This window comes from Triticum dicoccoides, chromosome 5B, assembly GCF_002162155.2.
Source record: "Triticum dicoccoides isolate Atlit2015 ecotype Zavitan chromosome 5B, WEW_v2.0, whole genome shotgun sequence".
In the NCBI taxonomy this organism is placed as follows: domain Eukaryota; kingdom Viridiplantae; phylum Streptophyta; class Magnoliopsida; order Poales; family Poaceae; genus Triticum; species Triticum dicoccoides.
Genome location: NC_041389.1, coordinates 605,104,461 through 605,130,966, shown reverse-complemented (window position 1 = coordinate 605,130,966; position 26,506 = coordinate 605,104,461). Strand labels below are relative to the sequence as shown.

General features: G+C 49.8%; 2 protein-coding genes across 2 annotated transcripts; one reads left to right on the top strand and one right to left on the bottom strand.

Annotated features, from left to right (window-relative positions):
* Window positions 1–14,328: 14,328 nt before the first annotated feature.
* LOC119311999 (cinnamoyl-CoA reductase 1-like) lies at window positions 14,329–16,411 on the bottom strand. Its single transcript, XM_037587718.1, has 5 exons — window positions 16,244–16,411; window positions 15,989–16,143; window positions 15,688–15,870; window positions 14,780–15,114; window positions 14,329–14,684 (listed from the first exon to the last, which is right to left on the bottom strand). Exons 1-5 carry the CDS (start codon window positions 16,383–16,385, stop codon window positions 14,507–14,509), a joined length of 993 nt encoding a protein of 330 aa, XP_037443615.1. The 5' UTR covers window positions 16,386–16,411; the 3' UTR covers window positions 14,329–14,506.
* Window positions 16,412–16,590: 179 nt separating this feature from the next.
* Window positions 16,591–18,822, top strand: LOC119306297 (cytochrome P450 709B2-like). Its single transcript, XM_037582554.1, has 5 exons — window positions 16,591–16,877; window positions 16,980–17,203; window positions 17,293–17,537; window positions 17,602–17,968; window positions 18,203–18,822. The coding sequence occupies exons 1-5, from the start codon at window positions 16,607–16,609 to the stop codon at window positions 18,644–18,646; spliced, it is 1,551 nt and encodes a 516-aa protein (XP_037438451.1). The 5' UTR covers window positions 16,591–16,606; the 3' UTR covers window positions 18,647–18,822.
* The last annotated feature ends 7,684 nt before the right edge of the window (window positions 18,823–26,506 follow it).

Below are 26,506 nucleotides of genomic sequence, written 5' to 3'. Positions count from 1 at the left end.
AAAGCTCTAGCAAAACTAACTACATGATCTTGTGCTATGCTTAGGATTGGGTCTTGTCCATCACATCATTCTCCTAATGATGTGATCCCGTTATCAAAGACATCCAATGTCCATAGTCAGGAAACCATGACTATCTGTTGATCAACGAGCTAGTCAACTACAGGCTCACTAGGGACATGTTGTGGTCTATGTATTCACACGTGTATTACGATTTCCGGATAATACAATTAAAGCATGAATAAAAGACAATTATCATGAACAAGGAAATATAATAATATCCTTTTATTATTGCTTCTAAGGCATATTTCCAACAGTCTCCCACTTGCACTAGAGTCAATAATCTAGTTACATTGTGATGAATCGAACACCCATAGAGTGTTGGTGTTGTTCATGTTTTGCTCGCGGAAGAGGTTTATTCAACGGATCTGCGACATTCAGATCCGTATGTACTTTGCAAATATCTATGTCTCCATCTTGAACATTTTCACGGATGGAGTTGAAACGACGCTTGATGTGCCTGGTCTTCTTGTGAAACCTGGGCTCCTTGGCAAGGGCAATAGCTCCAGTGTTGTGAAACGATGCATTGGGTATGACTCCTAGGTCGGTGATGAACTCCTTCATCCATATCACTTCATGCGCTGCCTCCGAGGCTACCATGTATTCCGCTTCACATGTAGATCCCGCCACGATGCTCTGCTTGCAACTGCACCAGCTTACTGCTCCACGATTCAACATATACACGTATCCGGTTTGTGACTTAGAGTCATCCAGATCTGTGTCGAAGCTAGCATCGATGTAACCCTTTACGACGAGCTCTTCATCACCTCCATAAACGAGAAACATGTCCTTTGTCCTTTTCAGGTACTTAAGGATATTCTTGACCGCTGTCCAGTGTTCCTTGCCGGGATTACTTTGGTACCTTCCTACCAAACTTATGGCAAGGTTTACATCAGGTCTGGTACACAGCATGGCATACATAATAGATCCTATGGCTGAGGCATAGGGGATGACACTCATCTCTTCTTTATCTTCTGCCGTGGTCAGGCATTGAGCCGAGCTCAATCTCACACCTTGCAATACAGGCAAGAACCCTTTCTTGGACTGATCCATATTGAACTTCTTCAATATCTTATCAAGGTATGTGCTTTGTGAAAGACCTATGAGGCGTCTCGATCTATCCCTATAGATCTTGATGCCTAATATGTAAGCAGCTTCTCCAAGGTCCTTCATTGAAAAACACTTATTCAAGTAGGCCTTAATGCTGTCCAAAAGTTCTATATCATTTACCATCAAAAGTATGTCATCTACATATAATATGAGAAATGCTACAGAGCTCCCACTCACTTTCTTGTAAACGCAGGCTTCTCCATAAGTCTGTATAAACTCAAACGCTTTGATCATCTCATCAAAGCGAATGTTCCAACTCCGAGATGCTTGCACCAACCCATAAATGGACCGCTGGAGCTTGCATACCTTGTTAGCATTCTTAGGATCGACAAAACCTTCCGGCTGCATCATATAAAGTTCTTCCTTAAGATAGCCGTTAAGGAATGCCGTTTTAACGTCCATCTACCATATTTCATAATCATAGTATGCGGCAATTGCTAACATGATTCGGACGGACTTCAACTTCGCTACGTACGGGAGAGAAAGTCTCATTGTAGTCAACCCCTTGAACTTGTCGATAACCCTTAGCGACAAGTCAAGCTTTATAGATGGTAACATTACCATCCGCATACGTCTTCTTCTTAAAGATCCATTTGTTTTCTATCACTCGTCGATCATCGAGCAAGTCTGTCAAAGTCCATACTTTGTTTTCATACATGGATTCTATCTCGGATCGCATGGCTTCAAGCCATTTGTTGGAATCTGGGCCCGCCATCGCTTCTTCATAGTTCGAAGGTTCACCGTTGTCTAACAACATGATTTCCAGGATAGGGTTGCCATACCACTCTGGTGTGGAACGTGTCTTTGTGGACCTACGAAGTTCAGTAGCAACTTGATCCGAAGTACCTTGATCATCATCATTAATTTCCTCTCCAGTCGGTGTAGGCACCACAGGAACATTTTCCTGAGCTGCACTACTTTCCGGTTCAAGAGGTAGTACTTCGTCGAGTTCTACTTTCCTCCCACTTACTCCTTTCGAGAGAAACTCTTTTTCCAGAAAGGATCCGTTCTTGGCAACAAAGATCTTGCCTTCGGATCTAAGGTAGAAGGTTATCGTTTCCTTAGGGTATCCTATGAAGACGCATTTTTCCGATTTGGGTTCGAGTTTTTCAGGTTGAAGTTTCTTGACATAAGCATCGCATCCCCAAACTTTTAGAAACGACAGCTTAGGTTTCTTCCCAAACCATAATTCATACGGTGTCGTCTCAACGGATTTAGACGGAGCCCTATTTAAAGTGAATATAGCTGTCTCTAGAGCGTATCCCCAAAATGATAGCGGTAAATCGGTAAGAGACATCATAGATCGCACCATATCCAATAGAGTGCGATTACGACGTTCGGACACACCATTATGCTGAGGTGTTCCGGGCGGCGTGAGTTGTGAAACGATTCCACATTTTCTTAAGTGCGTACCAAATTCATGACTTAAATATTCTCCTCCACGATCTGATCGTAAGAATGTATCTTTCGGTCACGTTGATTCTCTACTTCATTCTGAAATTCCTTGAACTTTTCAAAGGTCTCAGACTTGTGTTTCATCAAGTAGACATACCCATATCTACTTAAGTCATCAGTGAGAGTGAGAACATAACGATACCCTCCACGAGCCTCAACGCTCATTGGACCACACACATCAGTATGTATGATTTCCAACAAGTTGGTTTCTCGCTCCATTGTTCCGGGGAACGAAGTCTTGGTCATTTTGCCCATGAGGCATGGTTCGCATGTGTCAAATGATTCATAATCGAGAGACTCTAAAAGTCCATTAGCATGGAGTTTCTTCATACGCTTGACACCAATGTGACCAAGGCGGCAGTGCCACAAGTATGTGGGACTATCGTTATCAACTTTACATCTTTTGGTATTCACACTATGAATATGTGTAACATTACGTTCGAGATTCATTAAGAATAAACCATTGACCATCGGGGCATGACCATAAAACACATCTCTCATATAAATAGAACAACCATTATTCTCGGATTTAAATGAGTAGCCATCTCGTATTAAACGAGATCCAAATACAATGTTCATGCTCAAACTTGGCACTAAATAACAATTATTAAGGTTTAAAACTAATCCCGTGGGTAAATGTAGAGGTAGCGTGCCGACGGCGATCACATCAACCTTGGAACCATTCCCGACGTGCATCGTCACCTCGTCCTTCGCCAGTATCCGCTTATTCCTTAGCTCCTGCTGAGAGTTACAAATATGAGCAACGACACCGGTATCAAATACCCAGGAGTTACTACGAGTACTGGTAAGGTACACATCAATTACATGTATATCACATATACCTTTAGTGTTGCCGGCCTTCTTGTCCGCTAAGTATTTGGGGCAGTTCCGCTTCCAGTGACCCTTCCCTTTGCAATAAAAGCACTCAGTCTCAGGCTTGGGTCCATTCTTTGACTTCTTCCCGGCTACTGGCTTACCGGGCGCGGCAACATCCTTGCCATCCTTCTTGAAGTTCTTCTTACCCTTGCCTTTCTTGAACTTGGTGGTTTTATTAACCATCAACACTTGATGTTCTTTCTTGATTTCTACCTCTGCCGACTTCAGCATTGAAAATACTTCAGGAATAGTTTTCACCATCCCCTGCATATTGTAGTTCATCACAAAGCTCTTGTATCTCGGTGGGAGCGACTGAAGGATTCTGTCAGTGGCCGCCTCATCCGGGAGGTTAATGTCCAGCTGGGACAGGCGGTTGTGCAACCTAGACATTTTGAGTATGTGCTCACTGACATAACTATTTTCCTCCATCTTACAACTATAGAACTTGTCGGAGACTTCATATCTCTCGACCCGGGCATGAGCTTGAAAAACCATTTTCAGCTCCTCGAACATCTCATATGCTCCGTGTTGCTCAAAACGCTTTTGGAGCCCCGGTTCTAAGCTGTAAAGCATGCCGCACTGAACGAGGGAGTAATCATCAGCACATGACTGCCAAGCGTTCATAACGTCTTGGTTCTCTGGGATGGGTGCTTCACCTAGCGGTCCTTCTAGGACATATGCTTTCTTGGCAGCTATGAGGATGATCCTCAGGTTCCGGACCCAGTCCGTATAGTTGCTGCCATCATCTTTCATCTTGGTTTTCTCTAGGAACGCGTTGAAGTTCATGTTGACATGAGCGTTGGCCATTTGATCTACAAGACATTTTTGCAAAGATTTTAGACTAAGTTCATGATAATTAAGTTCATCTAATCAAATTATTTAATGAACTCCCACTCAGATTTGACATCCCTCTAGTCATCTAAGTGTTACATGATCCGAGTCGACTAGGCCGTGTCCGATCATCACGTGAGACAGACTAGTCATCATCGGTGAACATCTCCATGTTGATCGTATCTTCCATACGACTCATGTTCGACCTTTCGGTCTCTGTGTTCCAAGGCCATGTCTGTACATGCTAGGCTCGTCAAGTTAACCTAAGTGTTTTTGCATGTGTAAAACTGTCTTACACCCGTTGTATGTGAACATAGGAATCTATCATACCCGATCATCACGTTGTGCTTCGAAGCGACGAACTTTAGCAACGGCGCACAATTAGGGGGAACACTTTCTTGAAATTATTATGAGGGATCATCTTATTTACTACCGTCGTTCTAAGTAAACAAGATGCATAAACATAATAAACATCACATGCAATTAAATAGTAGTGACATGATATGGCCAATATCATATAGCTCCTTTGATCTCCATCTTTGGGGCTCCATGATCATCTTCGTCACCGGCATGACACCATGATCTCCATCATCATGATCTCCATCATCGTGTCTCCATGAAGTTGCTCGCCAACTATTACTTCTACTACTATGGCTAACGGTTTAGTAATAAAGTAAAGTAATTACATGGCGTTAAATCATTGATACACAGGTCATACAATAATTAAGACAACTCCTATGGCTCCTGCCGGTTGTTATACTCATCGACATGCAAGTCGTGATTCCTATTACAAGAACATGAACTCATACATCACAATATATCATTCATCATTCATCACAACTTTTGGCCATATCACATCACAAAGCAATTGCTGCAAAAACAAGTTAGACGTCCTCTAATTGTTGTTGCATCTTTTACGTGGCTGCAATAGGGTTCTAGCAAGAACGTTTTCTTACCTACGAATAACCACAACATGATTTGTCAACTTCTATTTACCCTTCATAAGGACCCTTTTCATCGAATCCGCTCCAACTAAAGTGGGAGAGACAGACACCCGCTAGCCACCTTATGCAACTAGTGCATGTCTGTCGGTGGAACCTGTCTCACGTAAGCGTACGTGTAAGGTCGGTCCGGGCCGCTTCATCCCATAATACCGCTGAAGAAAAATAAGACTAGTAGTGGCAAGAAAGTTGACAACATCTATGCCCACAACAGATTTGTGTTCAACTCGTGCAATAGAGAACTACGCATAGACCTAGCTCATGATGCCACTGTTGGGGAACCTTGCATAAAATAAAAAATTTCCTACGTTCACCAAGATCAATCTATGAGTTCATCTAGCAACGAGAGAGAGGAGTGCATCTACATACCCTTGTAGATCACGAGCGGAAGCGTTCGAGAGAACGGGATTGAGGGAGTCGTACTCGTCGTGATCCAAATCACCGGAGATCCTAGCGCCGAATGGACGGCACCTACGCGTTCAACACACGTACGGTCAGCATGACGTCTCCTCCTTCTTGATCCAGCAAGGGGGAAGGGGAGGTTGATGAAGATCCAGCAGCACGACGACGTGATGGTGGATGCAGCAGGGATCCGGCAGGGCTTCGCCAAGCGACTACGGGATGGAGAGGTGTAGCAAGGGGGGAAGGGAGGCGCCAGGTGTCAGGGTGCGGCTGCCCTCCCACCCCCCTCTTTATATAGGGACCCCAGGAGGCGCCGGCCCTAGGAGATGGGATCTCCCAGGGGGGCGGCGGCCAAGGGGGCAAACTTGCCCCCAAGGCAAGTGGAGGCGCCCCCTCCCCTAGGGTTCCCAACCCTAGGCGCAGAGGGGGGCCCTGGGGGGAGCACCAGCCCACCAGGGGCTGGTTCCCCTCCCACTTCATCCCATGGGGCCCTCCGGGATAGGTGGCCCCACCCGGTGGACCCCCGGGACCCTTTCGGTGGTCTCGGTACAATACCGGTGAACCCCGAAACTTTCCCGATGGCCGAAACTCGACATCCCATATATAATTCTTTACCTCCGGACCATTACGGAACTCCTCGTGACGTCCGGGATCTCATTCGGGACTCCGAACAACTTTCGGTTTGCTGCATACTCATATCTCTACAACCCTAGCGTCACCGAACCTTAAGTGTGTAGACCCTACGGGTTCGGGAGATACGTAGACATGACCGAGACCGCTCTCCGGTCAATAACCAACAGCGGGATCTGGATACCCATGTTGGCTCCCACATGCTCCTCGATGATCTCATTGGATGAACCACGATGTCGAGGTTTCAAGCAACCCCGTATACAATTCTCTTTGTCAATCGGTATTTTACTTGCCCGAGATTCGGTCGTCGGTATCCCAATACCTTATTCAATCTCGTTATCGGCAAGTCACTTTACTCGTACCGTAATGCATGATCCTGTGACCAAACACTTGGTCACTTTGAGCTCATTATGATGATGCATTACCGAGTGGGCCCAGTGATACCTCTCCGTCATACAGAGTGACAAATCCCAGTCTCGATCCGTGTCAACCCGACAGACACTTTCGCAGATACCCGTAGTATACCTTTATAGTCACCCAGTTACGTTGTGACGTTTGGTACACCCAAAGCACTCCTACGGTATCCGGGAGTTACACGATCTCATGGTCTAAGGAAAAGATACTTGACATTGGAAAAGCTCTAGCAAAACGAACTACACGATCTTTTGCTATGCTTAGGATTGGGTCTTGTCCATCACATCATTCTCCTAATGATGTGATCCCATTATCAAAGACATCCAATGTCCATAGTCAGGAAACCATGACTATCTATTGATCAACGAGCTAGTCAACTAGAGGCTCACTAGGGACATGTTGTCGTCTATGTATTCACACGTGTATTACGATTTCCGGATAATACAATTAAAGCATGAATAAAAGACAATTATCATGAACAAGGAAATATAATAATAATCCTTTTATTATTGTCTCTAGGGCATATTTCCAACAAGAGGAGGAAGCAGATCGAGCGAGCGGGGAGGGGAGGAGGCCGGAGCCGGAGCAGTCGGGGGCGTGTCGAGGGAAAGTAGGGGGCGAGACGAAGCGGCGGCGCTGGGAGGAGGAGGGTGCGGGAGACCGCAAGGCAGCCAAATGAAGGAAGGCACCAAGCTGGGCTTAGGCCAACCCAGCGGTCCAACACTGATGGGACGACCCAGAGAGGAGGAAAGGCCAGCCGGTCCGGCCGCACAGAGCCCAGCGGCGGGGGTGGGCCAGGGCCCAACAGCCCGGACGTGCCAGCGGCCCGGTCCAAGCGACGGGAGGGGGGGACGGGAGCCCGAAGGGTTTCCCTTCCAGGAGCGGCGGCCGCCGCCGCCGGTGCTGGACCGGTGCGAGCATACAGGGACGAGGGATCCCGCTGGGCAGAGCGAAACCGGAGGCTCGAGGACCCGAAGGACGCTATGAATGGCATGAAGGGGAAGAGACGAGTGACCGGGATCGGGGGAGAACGGGAGGTGCGCGACGACGAGGGAGGGGGCAGACCTTCGCCGCCGTGCGGCGCCAGGAGGAGTGGGCAATGCCCCGGTTGGAGCGGCTAGCCACGCCCCAGGCGTGCCCGCGCCGGCGACGAGCGGTCTTACCAGCCAAGGCCGCAGCTTTTTGCCCCTCCGCCTGAGCCGGGCTCGAGGGAACCGTCGGCCGCGAGCGAGGCGCCCGCGAGCCGGCCGCAGAACCCCTCACATGGGGGGCTGAGCAGCCAGCCCGACGCGACACCTCGGCGCGACGGGGAACATGAGCGGGCGAGGCGGCGGGGACTGCGGGGAGGAGGAACGGAGTATCATCCGCGCAATCGGCCCAGCGGAACCGCGGCGAGGGGGCGGCGGCCACAGGAGCAGCCGGCGCGGCGGGGGGCGCCGCAGCCATCGGAACGAGGCCCACGTCGGAGGGGCGGCAGAGGCGGGGGCGGGGGGCACCACCAGCGGCGAGGGCGAGCCGGCGCAGGCGCCAGGGTCGCCAAAATCGCCAGAGCGGGGGGCATCCACCGTGCGAGCTATCCCTCAGGAGTGTTAACTAGTGAATCGCCGATGAAGTTCTTTCCTGTGCAATTTCTCACTGTTGCATGTAGTCCTGGAGCCTTTCTTAGTAGTGCCTAGCATTTGATTGTTGTGTTGTGCTTACATAGAACTGGAACTTTTGGGATTGATACGGTAAGTTTGTCACATAGGTAGTTGGTCTCTTAGACACTAAACCGTTTAATATCAGTTTCAAACAACTACAGTTTTGAATAGCAATAGTTCCCCTCAGTTTTTTACTTATTTAACCGACTACTTGATGCCAAGATCCAGTTTGCCTTGCTATAAGATAATACTGATTATTTCTCTGCCTCAAGTCGGTAGTCTTGCTTTTTCCTATCTGACATGCTACTTCTTTTGAATGACTCAATGTAAATATATAGTATGTCAAACATGTACCGTGGATGCACTTTCTTCTGATGTCGCTGCTAGTACAAAGTTTATGACCTCGTTGTTAGATGTGTATAACCCCTTTTCGGTTTATTCCCATTGTACAAGGGGTCTCTTGCACTTTACCCTACACATGTATATGTATTGGCTTTTGGCCCTCTAGTGAATGTAGTTGCTCATTCCTAACATGGTATCAGATGCTTAGGTTCCTCTCCCGCTCCCGCACGCTCGCAGCTCCGTGCCTCGCTCCCCTGCCGCCGGTCTCCCTATTCCTCGTCTCCGGCCACTCCCGCTCAACCCCGGGCGCTCCCGCGCTGCCTGTACGTCGCGGCTGCTCCTGCCCCGCCTGGCGCATCTCCGCCCGTGCTCCTGCTGCGCCCCTGCCCGCTCGAACGGCCTCCTACCGCGCCGCTCCCCCGCTCGACAGGCCTCCTCCCGCGCTGCTCCCCGCTTGCGCGGGCTCCTCCCCGCTCGAGCGGGCTCTGCCGTGCCGCTGCTCTTCTGGATTGGGCGCTCCTCCGCCAGATCCCGCTGAGGTCGGGGTCCTCCAGTGTCGGGCTGGGCCTCCTCTCCTCGCGTCGGGCCACATCCTTCTATGGTCGGCCGCCTCTTCGCTGATCCAGCCCCGCGTCAAGTGCTCTGCTCGATCTACCGCTCGAGCCGCCGGCTCTGCCCGCCTCGTGTGCCCGCGCGCGAGCGAGCGCCTCGGCTCGGTCCAGCCGGCCCGTTGACTCCAGGAAATGAGCGCTCGGCTCGATGTGCCCTCAGTTCGGATTACAAAAAAAAATAGGATATCTCAGTATGTCATCTTCAGGCTATGTAGCTGTTCCTCGCTGCTCAGTGATTTTTGATGGCACCAACTATGCTGAGTTTATGGGCTTCATGCGTATCCATATGCGTGGCCTTCTGTTATGGAGCGTTCTCTCTGGCAAGGTACCATGTCCGCCCTGCCCTGTTGCCCCGGTTGCTCCTCTTCCCCCAGTGCCCCCGGTGCTTGCTGCTGAGCCTTCTCAGGCTGATAGGGATGCAGCCAAGGCTCTTGATGACGCTGCAGTTGAAGCCTATGATCAGCAGGTATCCACATATTCCGATGATCTTTCTGTCTACCAGGATGATCTGTCTGCTTACACTCAGTGGTGCAATGATGATGCTCGTGCTGCTGCTATTCTCACCGCAAGTGTCCTCCCTCAGTTTGCCTCGGAGTTCATGGGCCTCAGCACTGTTGCAGCGATGTGGTCCTACCTTTGTCAGCGCTATCAGCCCTCTGGTGATGCTCTATACCTCTCTGTAGTGCGTTAGGAGCATGCTCTTCAGTAGGGTGACTCGTCTGTTGATGAATTCTACTCACAGTGCTCTACCATCTGGCATCAGCTTGACTCACTCGGACAGTTGTTTGTGGCACTTGCCGTTGTTTCCAGACTACGAGGTCTGACTTGGAGTTTCAGAGGGTCCATGAGTTCTTAGCTCGTCTCCGCTCTGAGTTTGAGCCTCGTCGTGCTCATTTTCTTGCTCATGGTCGTGTTCCTATCTCAGAGATACTTGGTGAGCTTCGTGCCGAGGAGGCCCGCCTTCGCTCTGCTGGGTTGCTTCTGGTTCCGTCAGTTCTGGCTGCCCGGGCTCCTGTGTCGTCTGCTCGCCTCACTGCTCCGCCTCTCCTGCCTACTCCTCCAGGGGGGTGGGGGGGTGAGCCGTGCTCCTTATGCCGAGAAGGGCACATCGCGCCGTGACACCGTCTGTGGTTACTACTCTCGATCAGGTCACCCAGAGTCTAATTGTCGTCAGAAGAAGCGAGACCAGAGGCGCTCCTCCTCCAGCGGGCCTCCTGTGTCTTCCTCGACTCCGTCACTCACCGATCAGGACATTGTTCGCCTCAAGCGTCTTCTTGCTTCCTCAGGCTCCTCGTTGACTAGCTCTGCTGCTGCTGTGACTGCATCCTCTTCCTCACCATCACACGCATCTACACAGTTAGGTACATCTTCGTGGGTTCTAGATTCTGGAGCTTCCTTTCATATGTCTTCTGATTCTTCCGTGTTGTCTTCTCTCCGACCTCTTGATTCGCCTGTTAATATTTTTACTGTCGATGGCACATCTCTTCCTGTTGCTAGTCGTGGTATTCTTTCCACTCCATCTTTTTCTGTTCCGAGTGTTTCACATGTTCCTCGCCTTAACATGAATCTTTTTTCCGCTGCCCAACTTACTGATTCTGGTTGTCGTGTCATTCTTGATACCGACTCTTGCTCCATTCAGGATCATCGCACCAAGGTTTTGGTTGGTGTTGGCCCTCGGTGCCGTGAGTCAGAGGGCCTTTGGGAGGTTGACTGGCTTTGTGTTCCTTCCGCTGCCACCACTTCTGCCAGCTCTCATGCTCTTGCTGCCTCTTCGTCTGCGTCCTTCCAGCAGTGGCATCATCGACTTGGTCACATCTGTGGCTCTTGCTTGTCTTCCTTAGTTCGTCAGGGCCTTTTAGGGTATGTATCTGGAGATGTCTCCTGACATTGTAATGGTTGCAGACTTGGCAAACAGACTCAATTACCTTATCCTATTAGTGAGTATGTATCTCAGCGTCCTTTTGACTTAGTTCATTCTGATGTCTGGGGTCTTGCTCCCTTTGATTCGAAAGTTGGTCATCGCTAATATGTTTTGTTTATCGATGATTTCTCTCTCTACACTTGGCTCTAATTCATGAAATCTCGTAGCGAGGTTCTCCCTATCTACAAACGTTTTGCCGCCATGGTTCACACACAGTTTTCCACGCCCATTCGTATTTTCCGTGCTGACTCCGCTGGAGAGTATATCTCTCAGCTGTTGCGTGGTTTTCTCGCGGAACAGGGTACTCTTGATCTGTCCTCCTATCCTGGTGCTCATGCTCAGAATGGCGTTGCCGAGCGAAAGCATCGTCATTTGCTTGAGACGGCTCATGCACTGATGATTGTTGCTTCCCTTCCACCCCATTTTTGGGCTGAGGTTGTTTCCGCATCCACCTATCTCATCAACATTCAGCCATCGACTGCTCTGCAGGGTGGCATTCCTATGGAGTGTCTCACTGGTCGCTCTCCTGACTACTCAACTCTTCGTATGTTTGGATGCGTCTGCTATGTTCTTCTTGCCCCCGAGAACGCACCAAACTGACTGCTCAGTCGATTGAGTGTGTTTTCCTTGGCTACAGTGATGAGCACAAGGGCTATCGCTGTTGGGATCCAGTGGGTCGTCGCTTGCGCATCTCGCGTGATGTGACTTTTGACGAGTCTCGTTCTTACTACCCACGTTCTTCTTCCTCGAGTTTCTCTATGGACGACCTTTCTTTCCTTCTCCTTCCTGATACACCCTGCTATGTGCCTCATGTGTCACCTCTTCCTCCGGCACCTCTCCTTCCTTCTCCTTCACCACCGACCCTGTCTTCTCCATCCTCCTCCTCCACCTCTCCCCCATCCTCTCTAGTCCGTCGCCCTCTCTCACCGTTTCCCCTCTCCACTATACTCGTCGATCTCGTATTGAGGATGTCTCCTCTGACGAGCCTTCCACCTCTGGTGCACCTCCTCTCACGCCTCCCTCGATTCACAATCTTCGTGCTCGGCCTCGCCCCCCGCCTGAGCGCTACTCCCTGATCGGTACGGTCTCTCTATTATGACTGAGACCACTTCCTATCGCACTGCCATGACTCAACCTGAATGGCAACTTGCGATGGCCGAAGAGCTTGCGTCCCTTGAGCGCTCTGGCACATGGGATCTGGTTCCCCTCCCTTCCGGTGTTCGTCCCATCACCTGGAAGTGGGTCTACAAACTTAAAACTCGCTCCGATGGTTCTCTTGAGCGCTACAAAGCTCGTCTTGTGGCCCGTGGTTTTTCAGTAGGAGCAGGGCCGCGATTATGATGAGACATTCGCTCCTGTGGCCCACATGACCACTATCCGCACTCTTCTTGCTGTGGCTTCTGTTCGTCAGTGGTCCATCTCTCAACTTGATGTTCAGAACGCTTTTCTCAATGGCGAGTTGCGTGAGGAGGTTTATATGCAGCCACCACCGGGGTACTATGCTCCTGATGGTATGGTCTGTCGACTTTGCTGCTCCCTATATGGTCTTAAGCAGGCCCCTCGCGCCTGGTTTGAGCGCTTCGCCGCTGTGGTGATTGCCGCTGGTTTCTTGCCTAGTGACCATGATCCTGTGTTGTTTGTTCACACGTCTCCTCGTGGTCAGACTCTTCTCCTTCTGTATGTTGAGGACATGATCATCACTGGTGACGACTCTGATTACATTGCCTTTGTTAAGGCTCGCCTTCGCGAGCAGTTTCTCATGACTGATCTTGGTCCACTTCGCTATTTTCTTGGTATTGAGATCTCCTCGACCTTTGATGGCTTTTACATCTCCCAAGAAAAATATATTTAGGACCTTCTTGCTCGCGCTGCTCTCGGTGATGAGTGCACAGTTGTGACTCCCATGGAGCTCAACGTTCAGCTTTGTGCCTTTGATGGTGACCCTCTCCCTAATCCCACTCGCTATCGTCACCTTGTAGGTAGTCTTGTCTATCTTGCCGTTACGCGTCCTGACATCTCCTATCCTGTCCACATTCTGAGTCAGTTCGTTTCAGCCCCCACCTCTGTCCACTATAGTCATCTCCTCCGTGTTCTACGATATCTTCGTGGCACGATCTCTCAGCGCCTTTTCTTTCCCGCTCCAGCTCTCTTGAGCTCCAGGCCTACTCTGATGCTACCTGGGCTAGTGATCCCTCTGATCGACGCTCGCTGTCTGCTTATTGTGTCTTTCTTGGTGGCTCTCTTATTGCCTCAAAGACCAAGAAACAGACTGCAGTTTCTCGCTCGAGCACATAGGCTGAGTTGCGAGCCATGGCTATGCTGACGACTGAGGTGATCTGGTTACGGTGGCTACTTGAGGATTTTGGTGTGTCTGCTACTACCTCGACTCCCTTATTGTCAGACAGTACTGGCGCTATCAGTATTGCGCGTGACCCGGTGAAGCATGAGCTCACCAAGCACATCGGTGTGGATGCCCACTTTGTGCGTGCTGCTGTGCAGGATAAGACTCTCGCTCTTCACTATGTGCCATCTGAGTTATAGTTGGCGGACTTCTTCACGAAGGCTCAGACTCGCGTGCAGCATAGTTTTCTTCTCTCCAAACTCAGTGTTGTTGATCCACCATGAGTTTGAGGGGGGGTGTTAGATGTGTATAACCCCTTTTCGGTTTATCCCCATTGTATAAGGGGTCTCTTGCACTTTACCCTACACATGTATATGTATTGGCCTTTGGCCCTCTAGTGAATGTAGTTGCTCATTCCTAACACTCGTAATCTGAGGCTTTATACATTTTACAAATCATGCTTAGATTCCCTTCATTTTCCCCATTTTGGACAGGTTTCCTTTAGGTTATTGATGTTCAGGCCCTTTATTGGGGAGGTTATTGTTGGGAAAATCAGTGGATATGATGAGGAGGGTTTACAAGGTGACTTTGTTATTTTCTCATTGACTTTTTGTTTGCTAATTGATTTTCAACCTTTCGTAACCCCTTGCTTGAATTCATGTGTACTTTTCGTGTCGCGTCTTCAATTTTCATAACATCTTGCACTGCAGGCACAATTTTCATAATTTTATCATGATACATCCATTCCAATGCAAAAAAATAGCATATCTGATATCTGACTATTTTCCCACTTACATGTCCACACAATTACTTTTGAGAAGGACCTTATTTGTTTTCTTCCGGGTATGTGGAAATTGGTCGCACTTCATCCTGATCTATAAGCTCGAATGCTGATTTGGCATGATGAGACGCACATGGCCCTTCTGTTGCAGGCATATTACAGTTTCGTATAGAGTTTTCCTCATGTCATCAGTGAATTCTAACCCCAAGTCCTTGAGTCTTTGATTGGAGAATCTGTACGGGCGCACCATGGGCTTGTCGTTCCCTTCGCACCTGTAGAGGTAGTAAATGGTAGTCGGTACATATATAGATATGGACGCGCATTTGGGCAGAAGGTTGACAATTCATTCAGGATAAACAAAGCGTACTTGGAAGTGATAGGATAGTGTGGAAAAAGACCCCTGAGCAACCGGAGGAGGCAACTGCAGTGTAGCGCCGTGCCGAAGCAGACATAGCGGCCGCGGGCGTGGTGGTGCTCGTACACGAGGAGATGGGCACGTACGACATCACGGATGTCGGCATAGATGGCGACGGCGTTGGGGTAGGCCTTCTTAGTGCCCATCAGGTACCTTGCGACATGGTAGTTGCTGCCGTTTAGAGACCGCTGCAGCATGGGACCGATGGTCATTGGCGGCACCACAACCGCCAGCTGCAGCCCCCTCCTGGCTGCCTCCTCCATCATCTTGGCACAACAATAATAATTCTGCAAATGATATTATTAATTTCCTAAGATGACAGACACTGTTTTGTATTATGTCTGGTAATTAGCTTCGGGCCATTGCTTGTGAGCTCCTTATATCCTTGATAAATTGGCCTTTTCCTATAGGTTTGGGAGGTTTTGGGTTTGACCCCGACCGCCTGTATTTTATTTTATTTTTTGTTAAAAAACTCTGACTTTCGGGTGCCACAAATTAATTGTTATCAATGTGCAAAAACAAACTATTTAATTGGGAACAAACACTGCACCTGCGGAAAGATATGCGTATCAAGTTTCTAAGACGCTATGATAGCCTTTTAGTATCACTTTCATTTGGATATTATACCATCTTATTTCAGTCAGTTTAGGAAACTCTAATTCTCCAGTTAGGAATCTGTCGAAAAGCCATAGGATAATGGATCGGAGGTGGCTGTTGGAATCTATCCCAGCTGATTGCTCGTCATTATTATGATCTGTGATTGATCCAAATACTGTTGTTTTTCACCTTAATTTACCCTTTTGTACTATAATATAAAATAGTATTGCAATGAATGTTAAGTCGCTCCAGAAATATCATACGCCTGTCTGTTTGCAGAATTCATAGTCGCTCCAGCATGTCTCGTCTAGCACGGTGTCTGGGCTTCTGTTGGGGTTCATGTGCACCGCGCCATACGAAGAAGTGAAAACAAGGCGGTGCACGCCCATGTCCGCCGCAGCGTTCACCACGTTTCTGGTCCCCTTCACTGCGACCGGCATGAGTTCCTACACAGAGCCAGTCGGCCGAGAACAGGAAGCTGCCATTAGCAAGCAAGCATTTCTTCCTTGCACCGCACATGGTAATTAAGTATATATGCTGCAAAAGTGTAGCCAGTGGACTGACAACATCGTTAGACACTGGAGAGGCGACATGGAAGACGCCATGGTAGCCATCGAAGGCGGCACGGAGGCTGTCGCAGTCCAGGACATTGGCACGGTGCAAGGATAGCCTCTCATTGGCCCCCTCCAAGGTTTGCAAGTGGACGTTCTTGCGGTCCGCTTCACATGATTGATGCACGACGCCATGGAAGCAGGTGATGGATTAGAAAAGGTAGCTAGGAGGTATAATTAGATGCATGGTTTGGTGCAAGATGCGTACCTGGGTCTCTAGCCGTTCCCCTTACACGGTAGCCACGGAGGAGGAGCTCCTTCACCACCCATGACCCAATGAAGCCCCCTGCTCCCGTCACACAAACTAGCACCCGCGCTCGCTGCTTCTCAGCGCTGCTGTTATTGGCCATGGAATACTGAGAGAGACTAAATTGGTTCTCTTTCCACTACACAAACAATCCTTGTGGGTTGCCGTGTATTTATAATGCAAGCTCATACCTGTGTCTCTATCTAACCTTATAAAGAAGCTAGGCAAGTGGGTATACGGTCTTGGTCCAGTGCTGCTATATAAGTACCCCAAAACTGCTACGGGAGAACAATCATAGGTTAAGCAAGTACTAAAGGGAGAGTCATGGAGCCTAACTTAGGGCAAGCCCTGGCCACCGTCCTCACGCTGCTGGTGACCATAAGGGCAGTATGGTATCTGATTTGGAGGCCGTACGCCGTGGCCAGGTGGTTCGCGCGGCAGGGCATCCGAGGTCCGCCTTACAGGTTCCTTGTTGGGTCCCTGCCAGAGTGCCATAGGATGCTTGTCGCCGGGAGAGCCAAGGCTCTGGACACCAGCTCCCATGACTGCATCACCACCGTGCAACCCTTCTTCCGGGAATGGGCCTCCCAGTATGGTAATTAATCAATTGAATGTCTATCTAACCACCTACGTAATCGATCGTTATATGGTGTGTAATATAAATACAATCCCATATCTATGTGCTGTAATTAATCAGGAAAAACATTCCTGTACTGGTTGGGCCCGACACCAGCCCTGTGTTGTACTGACATGGAGCTTGTGAAGCAAATGTTCACCGTCAGGACAGATGTGTTCCAGAAGGACTACTTGAACCCTAGCCTGGACTCAGTTTTTGGGAACGGGGTCATATTTGCAAACGGACAAGACTGGAAGCGACGCCGCAAATTCGTCCACCCGGCCTTCAACCAGGAGACGATCAAGGTTACTACTTAGTCACTACTACTTTTTTTTCATATCATTTTTAGTGAATCGGAAGAGAACATTACATATGTTTGAATGTTCGTTTTCAGTCCATGTCAGCAATAGCGTGGGACTGCACGCGGCAGACGATGGAACGGTGGTGCGTCCAGCTGCGAGGGCAGCAGCAAGCCGAGATAGACATGAGGTACGACTCCGACGAGATAGCCATGGGTGTCATTGCACGAGTGATGTTGGGCAAGGACCACGAGGAGGCCCGGGAGGTGTTCATCGCCGGAAGGGAGCAGCTGAAGATTGCCGCGTATGCGTCCGCGGATCCTCCCTTACCTGGATTCAGGTAGAAACTCGAAAGAGTAGCCAGAATGAATGAATCGATCGAAATTAATATTGGTTAATCCTAGGTACCTGCCGACACGTCGCAACCGTCGGATGTGGCAGCTCGACAAGCTTGTGACAAGCAAGATCTCACCCATCATGAAGGCGCGACTTGCCAGCAGCGTATACGAGGACGACCTGCTCGGGCAGATGCTGCAGCAGCAGGCATGTCGCAGTGGCAGCGGCGCCGAGACTCTGAGCACCCAGGAGATGATCGGCGAGTGCAGGACTCTGTTCGCCGCGGGGTACGAAACCAGCGCCAGCATCATTACCTGGGCGATGTTCCTGCTGGCCAGCTACCCACGCTGGCAGGAGATGGTCAGGGAGGAGGTCGCCCGGGAATGTCCTGCTCACCGGCCACCCACGGTTGACGCCCTTGGCAAACTCAAGCTGGTACGCTATGCATATATATAGTACCAGTAAAATCTCATCCATGCATTATTGCAGTGCATATATACATCTAATAAGGGAGTGTTCGGTTCCTCTCCACTCCTGTAACTTCGCTCCCGGAGCGGACCATAGTGCAGCGTATTTTGACGGAGCTGCCAAAATCGAACTCCTCAACTCCGCGGAGCGGAGAGACTCCAAACAGGGCCTAAGTGTCTGCCGTGGTGACTCCACTTGCAGCTTAACATGTTACTCTTGGAGACGCTGAGGCTATATTGCCCCATAACTTTCATACAGAGGAAGACCTCCTCGGGCACCATCCTCGCCAACATCGAGGTGCCAAAAGGAACGATCATGTCAATCCCGCTGCTGATGTTGCACCGGGACAAAGAGGTGTGGGGACCCGACGCCGACGAGTTTAACCCGATGAGGTTCCAAAATGGCGTCTCGGTGGACACCAAGCTTTCACGCTCGCTGCTGGCCTTCTCATATGGGCCGAGGGTCTGCGCCGGGCAGAACTTTGCCATGGTTGAGGTGCAGATCGTGATAGCCACCATCCTCAGGAGCTTCTCCTTCTCCCTGTCACCCACTTACGTGCACAAGCCCAGCAATTTCGTCACCCTGCTGCCCAGGTACGGGCTCCCTCTCATCGTCAGGAACTTACAGCAGCTGACTACTGGGTGATCTTCAGGAGCTCTCTCGATCTTCTGTGATGTTGTGATGTGTCATGTTCTACGCCCGCCTACTAGTAGTAAATAAACCCCAGCCACTTTGGCACATTATATACTTGTGACGCCATATGATTATGTCACCATTGTTGTTCATCCAAAGCTACATATATCAACTTATATGATGTGATATGTATGCAATGCGAAGCTTTGGAATATACTTATGATGCATGATTATACAGCACGACATCCTTGTACACATGATTACAACTCTTTACAACAACCTCAACCATACACTCCCTCTGTCCGAAAATACTTGTCGGAGAAATGAATAAAAATGGATGTATCTAGTACCACACATCCATTTTCCCGGCAAGTATTTCCGGGCCGAGGGAGTACAAGATAACAATGTACTTTCTCTATATTAACAGAAAAAGTACTGAGTTGTTCCCCTTCTCCTCTCGCGACCGCATCGCCCCCGCGGGCGACCGGTCGCGCCCCGATTCCCCTTCCGTCAGCTTCCTCTCCCTCTCTCCCCCTTCCCGCCGCCATCGCCGGCGTTCGCCGCTGGGCCTGGCCCGGGCGACGCTGGTGGCGGCCCCTCGGCCATTCCCCTCTCGGCTGCTCTCCAGCGCGGGGCGGAGGGCGCCGAGGGGTGCTCCCTAGGCGGCGGCGGTCCGGCGTGGTGGCGGGGATTCCTGGCGCGGCGCGGGAGATCAACTGGACGGCGGTGTCGCCGTTGGTGGCGGGGTGGCGCGGCGGCACGGCCAAGCGGCACCCGCTCGGCCCAGATCTGGGCCCTTCAGGCCCCATCTGGGTCTGGGCGGGCCGACGGCGGGGCGGGTCGGCGGCGCGGCTTCCAGGAGGCGGGGGAGTGGCGATGGGCGTTGGGGTGCTGGCGGGGCTGGCGCCGCCCTGCTGCAGCGCGGCCGGCGGGACTTAGCGGGCTCGATTCGGGCCTGGCCGGGCCGGGGGTGGCCCGGTATGCCCTGCTGCTGCGTCCGGACGGCGACCGCGACGGTGCCGGAGGCACGAGCCTCCTACACGACGGTGGAGGAGGTAGTTCTCTCCCGCGCGGCTACGTCGCTGCTGCTCCCGTCGACCAACGCCTCCTCTCCTCGTCTCTTGGCCTCGTGGTGGTGATCTCAGTGAGGCGGCATGGGTGGCGTTGCGACCGCGGTGGCGCGTGGGTGGGCGGCGAGCTGGCTGGTTGGCTCCGATCCGGTTGGGCGGTGGGTCTGGAGTTGGGAGAAATCCTTGCCGGGTTTTCCGGCTCCGATGCGGTGACGCCTGCGGGTGCCATCATCCCTCCCTGGAGGGTGTCGGTGGTCTTCATTCCCTCTACCCTCCGCGTGACGGGGGAAACCTTAGGACATGTCCGGGCAGCAGCGTCGTCGGCGTCGCATTCCTTCTTGGAGGTGCTGCTTGGTACGCGGAGGATCGGATCCTAGGATCATAGTGGGTGGATTTCGGAGGGCGTAGCGGTAGTGGGTCATCCGCGCTTTGTCGAGCTGCCGGTGTTGGCATTGTTTCTTCTTCTTCTTTTTTTGGCTTGTTGTGGTGCTCGCCACAACGTTTGCTCTGTGTTCGGTGTTGGTGCTTTGAAATACAAAGCGGGGGAAACCCTTTTTCAGTAAAGAAAAAGTACTTGCTGAATCTAACTGAATAACCCCCCTCAGTCTCAGCTATGCCTAACAGATGAAGATTTGCGTCTTCGCACCTAAAATAACAAAATGAGCATGCATCTCTCCACAATGTTATGGAAGAAATAGTTCATAGGCCTTTCCCTGCGCCCAGGCTCATCAGCAATTCATGCTGCTGCAAAATACGTACAATTCTGTGGAGAGAAAATGTGGTTCAGAATGACAAGTGAAGCTACTATTGGAAGATGGAACTCATCAAGCTACTCTGCAATGAAGATGTACAGTCTTTCAAAGTCTTAAGAGGTGAAAGTGATGCTCACGTGTTGTTCAAAAAGCTCTGGAAACGTGCCTCAAAGATAAAATATCTTCTTCTGGCTGCTGTTACATGACAAAATTAACACCAGGAACCTTCTTTCACTTGCAAGGTTACGACTATGCCATCGGTAATGAAAGACAAGAAGAAACCCTTCTCTACCTATTATGGGATTGCACTTTTACTCAAAAACTGTTGGTAGAGAATCATTCCCTCGTTATAATCTTGGGATGTAGGAGTATCTGGACTCAAAGGAATGAAATATTTTACCGCCCCCGCAAATATACTTCACCGCTTATCTTAAACTTTCATCATGAAGTATAGTTTTATATTTATTATTTTGTTGATAGTTTATCTTAAACTTGGTCAAAATAGACATGTTTGACTTTGGAAAACTCGTGTTCTTATCAAAATAAAATTTTCAAGATATGCTTCCGACTTATCAAAATATACAACTGTTATCACACTTGTACTAATATATGTCATATTTTATCAAAGTACTCATGAATAGATCGAGTCTGGTGGCTAACCCAGACATATCTCATACTCAATCTTCTTTTTAAAGGTAGGTACATCATGGAGGGGGGTTGTTGTACTACATGACGCCCTAAACACTATACATCATTGAGGGAGTCCTGGATTAGGGGGTGTCCGGATGGCCGGACTATGACCTTTGGCCGGACTCCCGGACTATGAAGATACAAGATTGAAGACTTCGTCCCGTGTCCGGATAGAACTTTCCTTGGCGTGGAAGGCAAGCTTGGCGATACGATATGAAGATCTCCTCCCATTGTAACCGACTCTGTGTAACCCTAGCCCTCTCCGGTGTCTATATAAACCGGAGAGGTTTAGTCCGTAGGACGAACAACAATCATACCATAGGCTAGCTTCTAGGGTTTAGCCTCTCTGATCTCGTGGTAGATCAACTCTTGTACTACCCATATCATCAGTATTAATCAAGCAGGAGTAGGGTTTTACCTCCATCGGGAGGGCCCGAACCTGGGTAAAAACATCGTGTCCTTTGTCTCCTGTTACCATCCGCCTAGACGCACAGTTCGGGACCCCCTACCCGAGATCCGCCGGTTTTGACACCGACATTGGTGCTTTCATTGAGAGTTCCTCTGTGTTGTCACCATCAGGAAGGATGCCGCACCCCGTCTTTAAAGACGGCGCTGTTGCTAAAGGAGCTTTGGCTATCGGCCAAACTCTCCGGCTAGGCGGTTTTCTAATGACCGCTTGTTCGGCCGCCGCACCGACGATGACTTCTCGGGTCATCGAAAGCGATCTCCACGTCAACTTGGAACTCGCCGAGCAGTTAGATCCAATGGAGCTCTCTTCCTTAAAACGGGCTCTTGGATCGCATCGCCGCCCTGGGAGTCGCTACAGACTACGATCAGATTGGGCTTAAACCCGATCCGAGAGAGATTGACTCTCCCCAGGTCACTCACCACGTCGAAGTGGTGGAGGAACAATGCGACGAATCTTCACCCATCCTAAGGACCAGATATGTCCGGATTCCTGATCCCTCCAAGCCGGATACCCGCGGAGGGGAGGACGTCACTCAAGCCCTGAACCTAAAGTCAGGCAGCGGGCCTGATTCATTGGACAACATCCAAGAGCCCAAGCTTCCGAGTTCGGAAATTTCTTGGCCCCTGAGTCTCAGATTGGGCGAGGTTCCGGATTTAACCCCACCCGCCCACCCAAATATAAGGGATCTATCCCAAATTCGGCAAGAGCCTAGAGAAACAGTACACCATTACTGGGCCAGATTCCTCCTGGTTATGAACAGGATAGGGGACTGCCGCGAGGGGGATGCAATTTCATTCTTCTGAAATAACTGCATGGACATCGGGATCCTCAACACCATAAGTCGCCGTGAAATTACACGCTTCACCGACTTGCCATCCATAGTACGAAAATACTGTGCGACAGAAAGCGTTCGGAATACGGAAACAAAATTCTGGGACAATCCGGGCCTGAATACAATCCCAGTCCGAAATAAAAGGGCGCATTATCGCCCGGCACCTGGGCCGAACAACAAAAAACAAAAACCCTCTATAGGGTATGGAACGGTACTGGAGGGATGGCTCAATGGACCCTGTAAAATTCATAATATAGAGGGCGTCACACCAACTCATAGCCTTAGAGCATGTTGGATACTCCGGCAAGTGGCCAGAAGTGGTGAGGAGCTTCTAACTCTAGAATCCGCAGAGCACCACCCAAGAATACCAGTACGGTATCAACAGTCTTCGAGAGCTTCGCATCAAACAATGTGCGGAAACGAAGGCTCCGCGGCCTTACCGAAGTCTACCAAGTAGCAACAATAAACCCATGGAGTGACACGGCTATTACCTTTAACGCCAGTTACGAACCTAAATTCCGGACAGCCCGAGCACCAGCCGCACTGGTCCTCAGTCCGACAGTGGACGGCTTTCGGCTTTCCAAGGTACTCATGGACGGTGGCAGCGGATTGAACCTCATTTATGAGGAAACCCTTTGAAAAATGGAAATAGACTGGAGCCGCATTGAGCAAAGCAACACAACTATAACGCCCTCGATGCGGCTATAGCTCTCACGTGTCGAGGCACGACTTAGAGGCATAACCGCATTGAAAGCAATGTCGCAAGTCGGGCAATCATTACAACATCCCATGTAATATATAATAAAAGGGGGAGATAACATAGTTGGCTTACACTCGCCACGTCACATCAGAGTACATAAATAACATCTATCAAACAAACACTCATGGCCCAACTACGGCGCCAAAATAGAAAAGAACCCAACATGCGACAAGGTCCTGAATCGATAACCCCAACTAGGCACCACTACTGATCATCTGGAAAGGACACGTAGTATCGCTGAGAGTCCTCATCGAACTCCATTTGAGCTCGTAATCGTCAACTGGAGCGAAATCACCTGGACCTGCATCTGGAGTTGTAGTATCTGTGAGCCACAGGGACTCAGCAATCTCACACCCACGCGATCAAGACTATTTAAGCTCATAGGAATGGATAAGGCAAATATATGTGGAGCTGCAGCAGCGACTAGCATATGTGGTGGCTAACTTATACGCAAAAGAGAGCGAGAAGAGAAGGCGAAGCACGAGCGAGAAGCTAAAAGAACATCCTGCGCAAGCATAACTCCAACACCGTGTCCACTTCCCGGACTCCGCCGAGAAGGGGCCATCACGGTAACACACACGGTTGATTCATTTTAAATAAGTTTAGTTCAAGTCATCTACAACCGGACGTTAACAAATTCCCATCCGCCCATAACCGCGGGCACGGCTTTCGAAAGATCAATCCCTGCAGGGGGGTCCCAACTTAGCCCATAACAAGCTCTCACGGTCAACGAAGGAATAGACCTCCACCCAAGACACACCGATCAGACTCGGTATCTCGGTACAACAAGATGATTCGACAGGTTAAAACAAGTCCAGCAACACCGCCCGAATGTGCCGACAAATCCCGATAGGAGCTGCACATATCTCTTTCTCAGGGCACGCTCGGATAGGTCAAGCTACGAGTAAAACCAAACCTCAAGTTTCCCCGAGGTGGCCCCGCAGGCTGCCTGGTTCGGACCAACACTCAGAGGAGCACTGGCCCGAGAAGGGGGTTAAAATAAGATGACCCTCGGGCTCCGGAAACCCAAGGGAAAAAGAGGCTAGGTGGCAAATGGTAAAACCAATGTTGGGCATTGCTGGAAAAGCTTTAATCAAGGCGAACTATCAAGGGGTTTCCATTATAGCCCAACCGCGTAAGGGACGCACAATCCGGGAACATAACACCGATATGACGGAAACTAGGGCGGCAAGAGTGGAACAAAACACTAGGCGAGAGGCCGAGCCTTCCACCCTTTACCAAGTATATAGGTGCATTAAGATAACATAGCAATATAATGATATCCCAACAAGAATATAAATGTTCCAACGAGGAACGGCTCCAATCTTCACCTGCAACTAACAACGCTATAAGAAGGGCTGAGCAAAGCGGTAACATAGCCAATCAAGGGTTTGCTAGGACAATGGTGGGTTAGAGGTTCAACATGGCAATTGGGAGGCTGACAAGCAAAAGGTAGGCATCGTAGCAGTGGCAAAGCAAAAGAGCGAGCAAACTAGCATAGCAAAGATAGTAGTGATTTCGAGGGTATGATCATCTTGCCTGCACAGTTGTCAGAGTTGACTGGATCCTCACAAGCAAACTCAACGGGCTCCTCGGTAGCAAACTCGTTTCCCGGCTCTACCCAAAGACAAACAAGCAACAAGGATACAATCAACCACGGGCAAGACCAAGCAATATGATGAAATGACGATATGCTATGCGGGATGCGATGCGGGATGCAAAATGCAAGATATGACAGGAAATACATGAACCTAGCATCAACTTGGAAAACCAAGTGTGCCACTGGATAGAGGGGATGAAATCGCTTGAAAACGATATAAAGATCATTGGAATCGGAGTTACGGTTTGGAAATGGCAAGCGTTTTAAGATATGACACCGGTCTGCGATTTACAGCAAGTAGGCATCTAAATGCAACGAAATGAGCATGCTACAGCCACCAAACATGAAAACAAAATACATGGCAGTGAAGTACACAAGATGGTTGAGAAAACACCAGCACTGAGCCATAGGCAAATTCATCCATTAAGAGGTTCAAACAAGCATGGCTAAAACGCAAATGCAAAACAGATTTCAGACTTAGTGAAATTAACACTAGTCTGAAATTTCAGGTCACGATGCTCTCTTCGGAGCAGCAAAACAACATGATAGAGAACCTGAACATGACAAGTAAGAACATGGCATGGAGCTATTCATCAAGCTTAACAAAACACCCAAAGTGAACTGGGGCTAAAAGGGTTCACAAAATACTCTACCGAGCTCACGAACATCGCTCGAACACAATCAGTTTTCAGACTTAGTGAAAACTGAGACATGCTGAAATTTAACTCACGAAGGCATGTAAACGAGCTCGATGCACTCGCTACGGTGCAAGTCATGGCAAGGAAAGCATATAACCAGCAAGAAGGCACAAAGTGCTAGCTACACATGGCAAGAACGAAGGCATAGCATGCATGGAACACTAACGGTAGCATCGGCGAAATCGCAAACAAGTTGACGATCTGCCCAGATTAACAACGAAGCAAAAGTTGAGCTCGAATGAGTCAACCTAGAGCACTCCACAAATGCCAACAACGACATGGATGGATAGAGCATGACATATATATCAAAACTCCCTTACTGATCATCCTCAAAAGAGGCACGGATCACTAGGAAACAAGCTGGACATATAGCATCATGAACTAAAATATCCCAGACTTAGTGAAAATCACTAAGTCCCTGAAATCTGCAATCTCAGGTACCTCTCTTCGCAAGCTTGCACAAGACAACACACACATCCTAAAAATGCATGGGTGACACCTCTGGGAAGAAGACAAAATGCTTCACAATTCATCCCAAAGGGGCACAGGCATATCATGCACGAATTAAACATGACAAAAATGACAAGAGTGCATGATGAACTAACGGATCTGCAATTTAACTCACGAAGCCTCCTTCTAACAGCATTTTGGGTATCAAGATGATCTCAAATGCAAATGATGCAATGGAATGAAATGATGTACATGTCGAGTCGAAGATTTTGATATATCATATGCCCAAAACGGAGCTACGGTTGCGCAGATACAAGCAGTCAAAGAATGCATAAAAATTAAGAGGGAGAGGGAAAAAGTCAACCCTAGAATTTCGGATCTGAGATCCAGATCGGGGCACTGTTCACCGACGCGGAAACCGAGGTCCACCGGGCTCTCGCCGGAGCTCACCGGAGGGAGACGCGAGGCGGCGCCGGGGAGGTTGGAGGAGGCCGGGCCGACCGGAGTCGGTCGCCGGAGCAGCGGGCGAGGGCGGCGGCGCCCTCGGCGGC

Excerpts from the sequence above, each read along its gene's own strand:
- LOC119311999 (XM_037587718.1), bottom strand. The coding sequence starts at position 16,385 with ATGGCCAATAACAGCAGCGCTGAGAAGCAGCGAGCGCGGGTGCTAGTT. Across the intron at positions 15,871-15,988 it reads CTCCAGTGTCTAACGATGTT|GAACTCATGCCGGTCGCAGT; the intron begins GTCAGTCCACTG and ends GGCTCTGTGTAG. Across the intron at positions 14,685-14,779 it reads CACTATCCTATCACTTCCAA|GTGCGAAGGGAACGACAAGC; the intron begins GTACGCTTTGTT and ends CTACCTCTACAG.
- LOC119306297 (XM_037582554.1), top strand. The coding sequence starts at position 16,607 with ATGGAGCCTAACTTAGGGCAAGCCCTGGCCACCGTCCTCACGCTGCTG. Across the intron at positions 16,878-16,979 it reads GGAATGGGCCTCCCAGTATG|GAAAAACATTCCTGTACTGG; the intron begins GTAATTAATCAA and ends GTAATTAATCAG. Across the intron at positions 17,204-17,292 it reads TCAACCAGGAGACGATCAAG|TCCATGTCAGCAATAGCGTG; the intron begins GTTACTACTTAG and ends GTTCGTTTTCAG.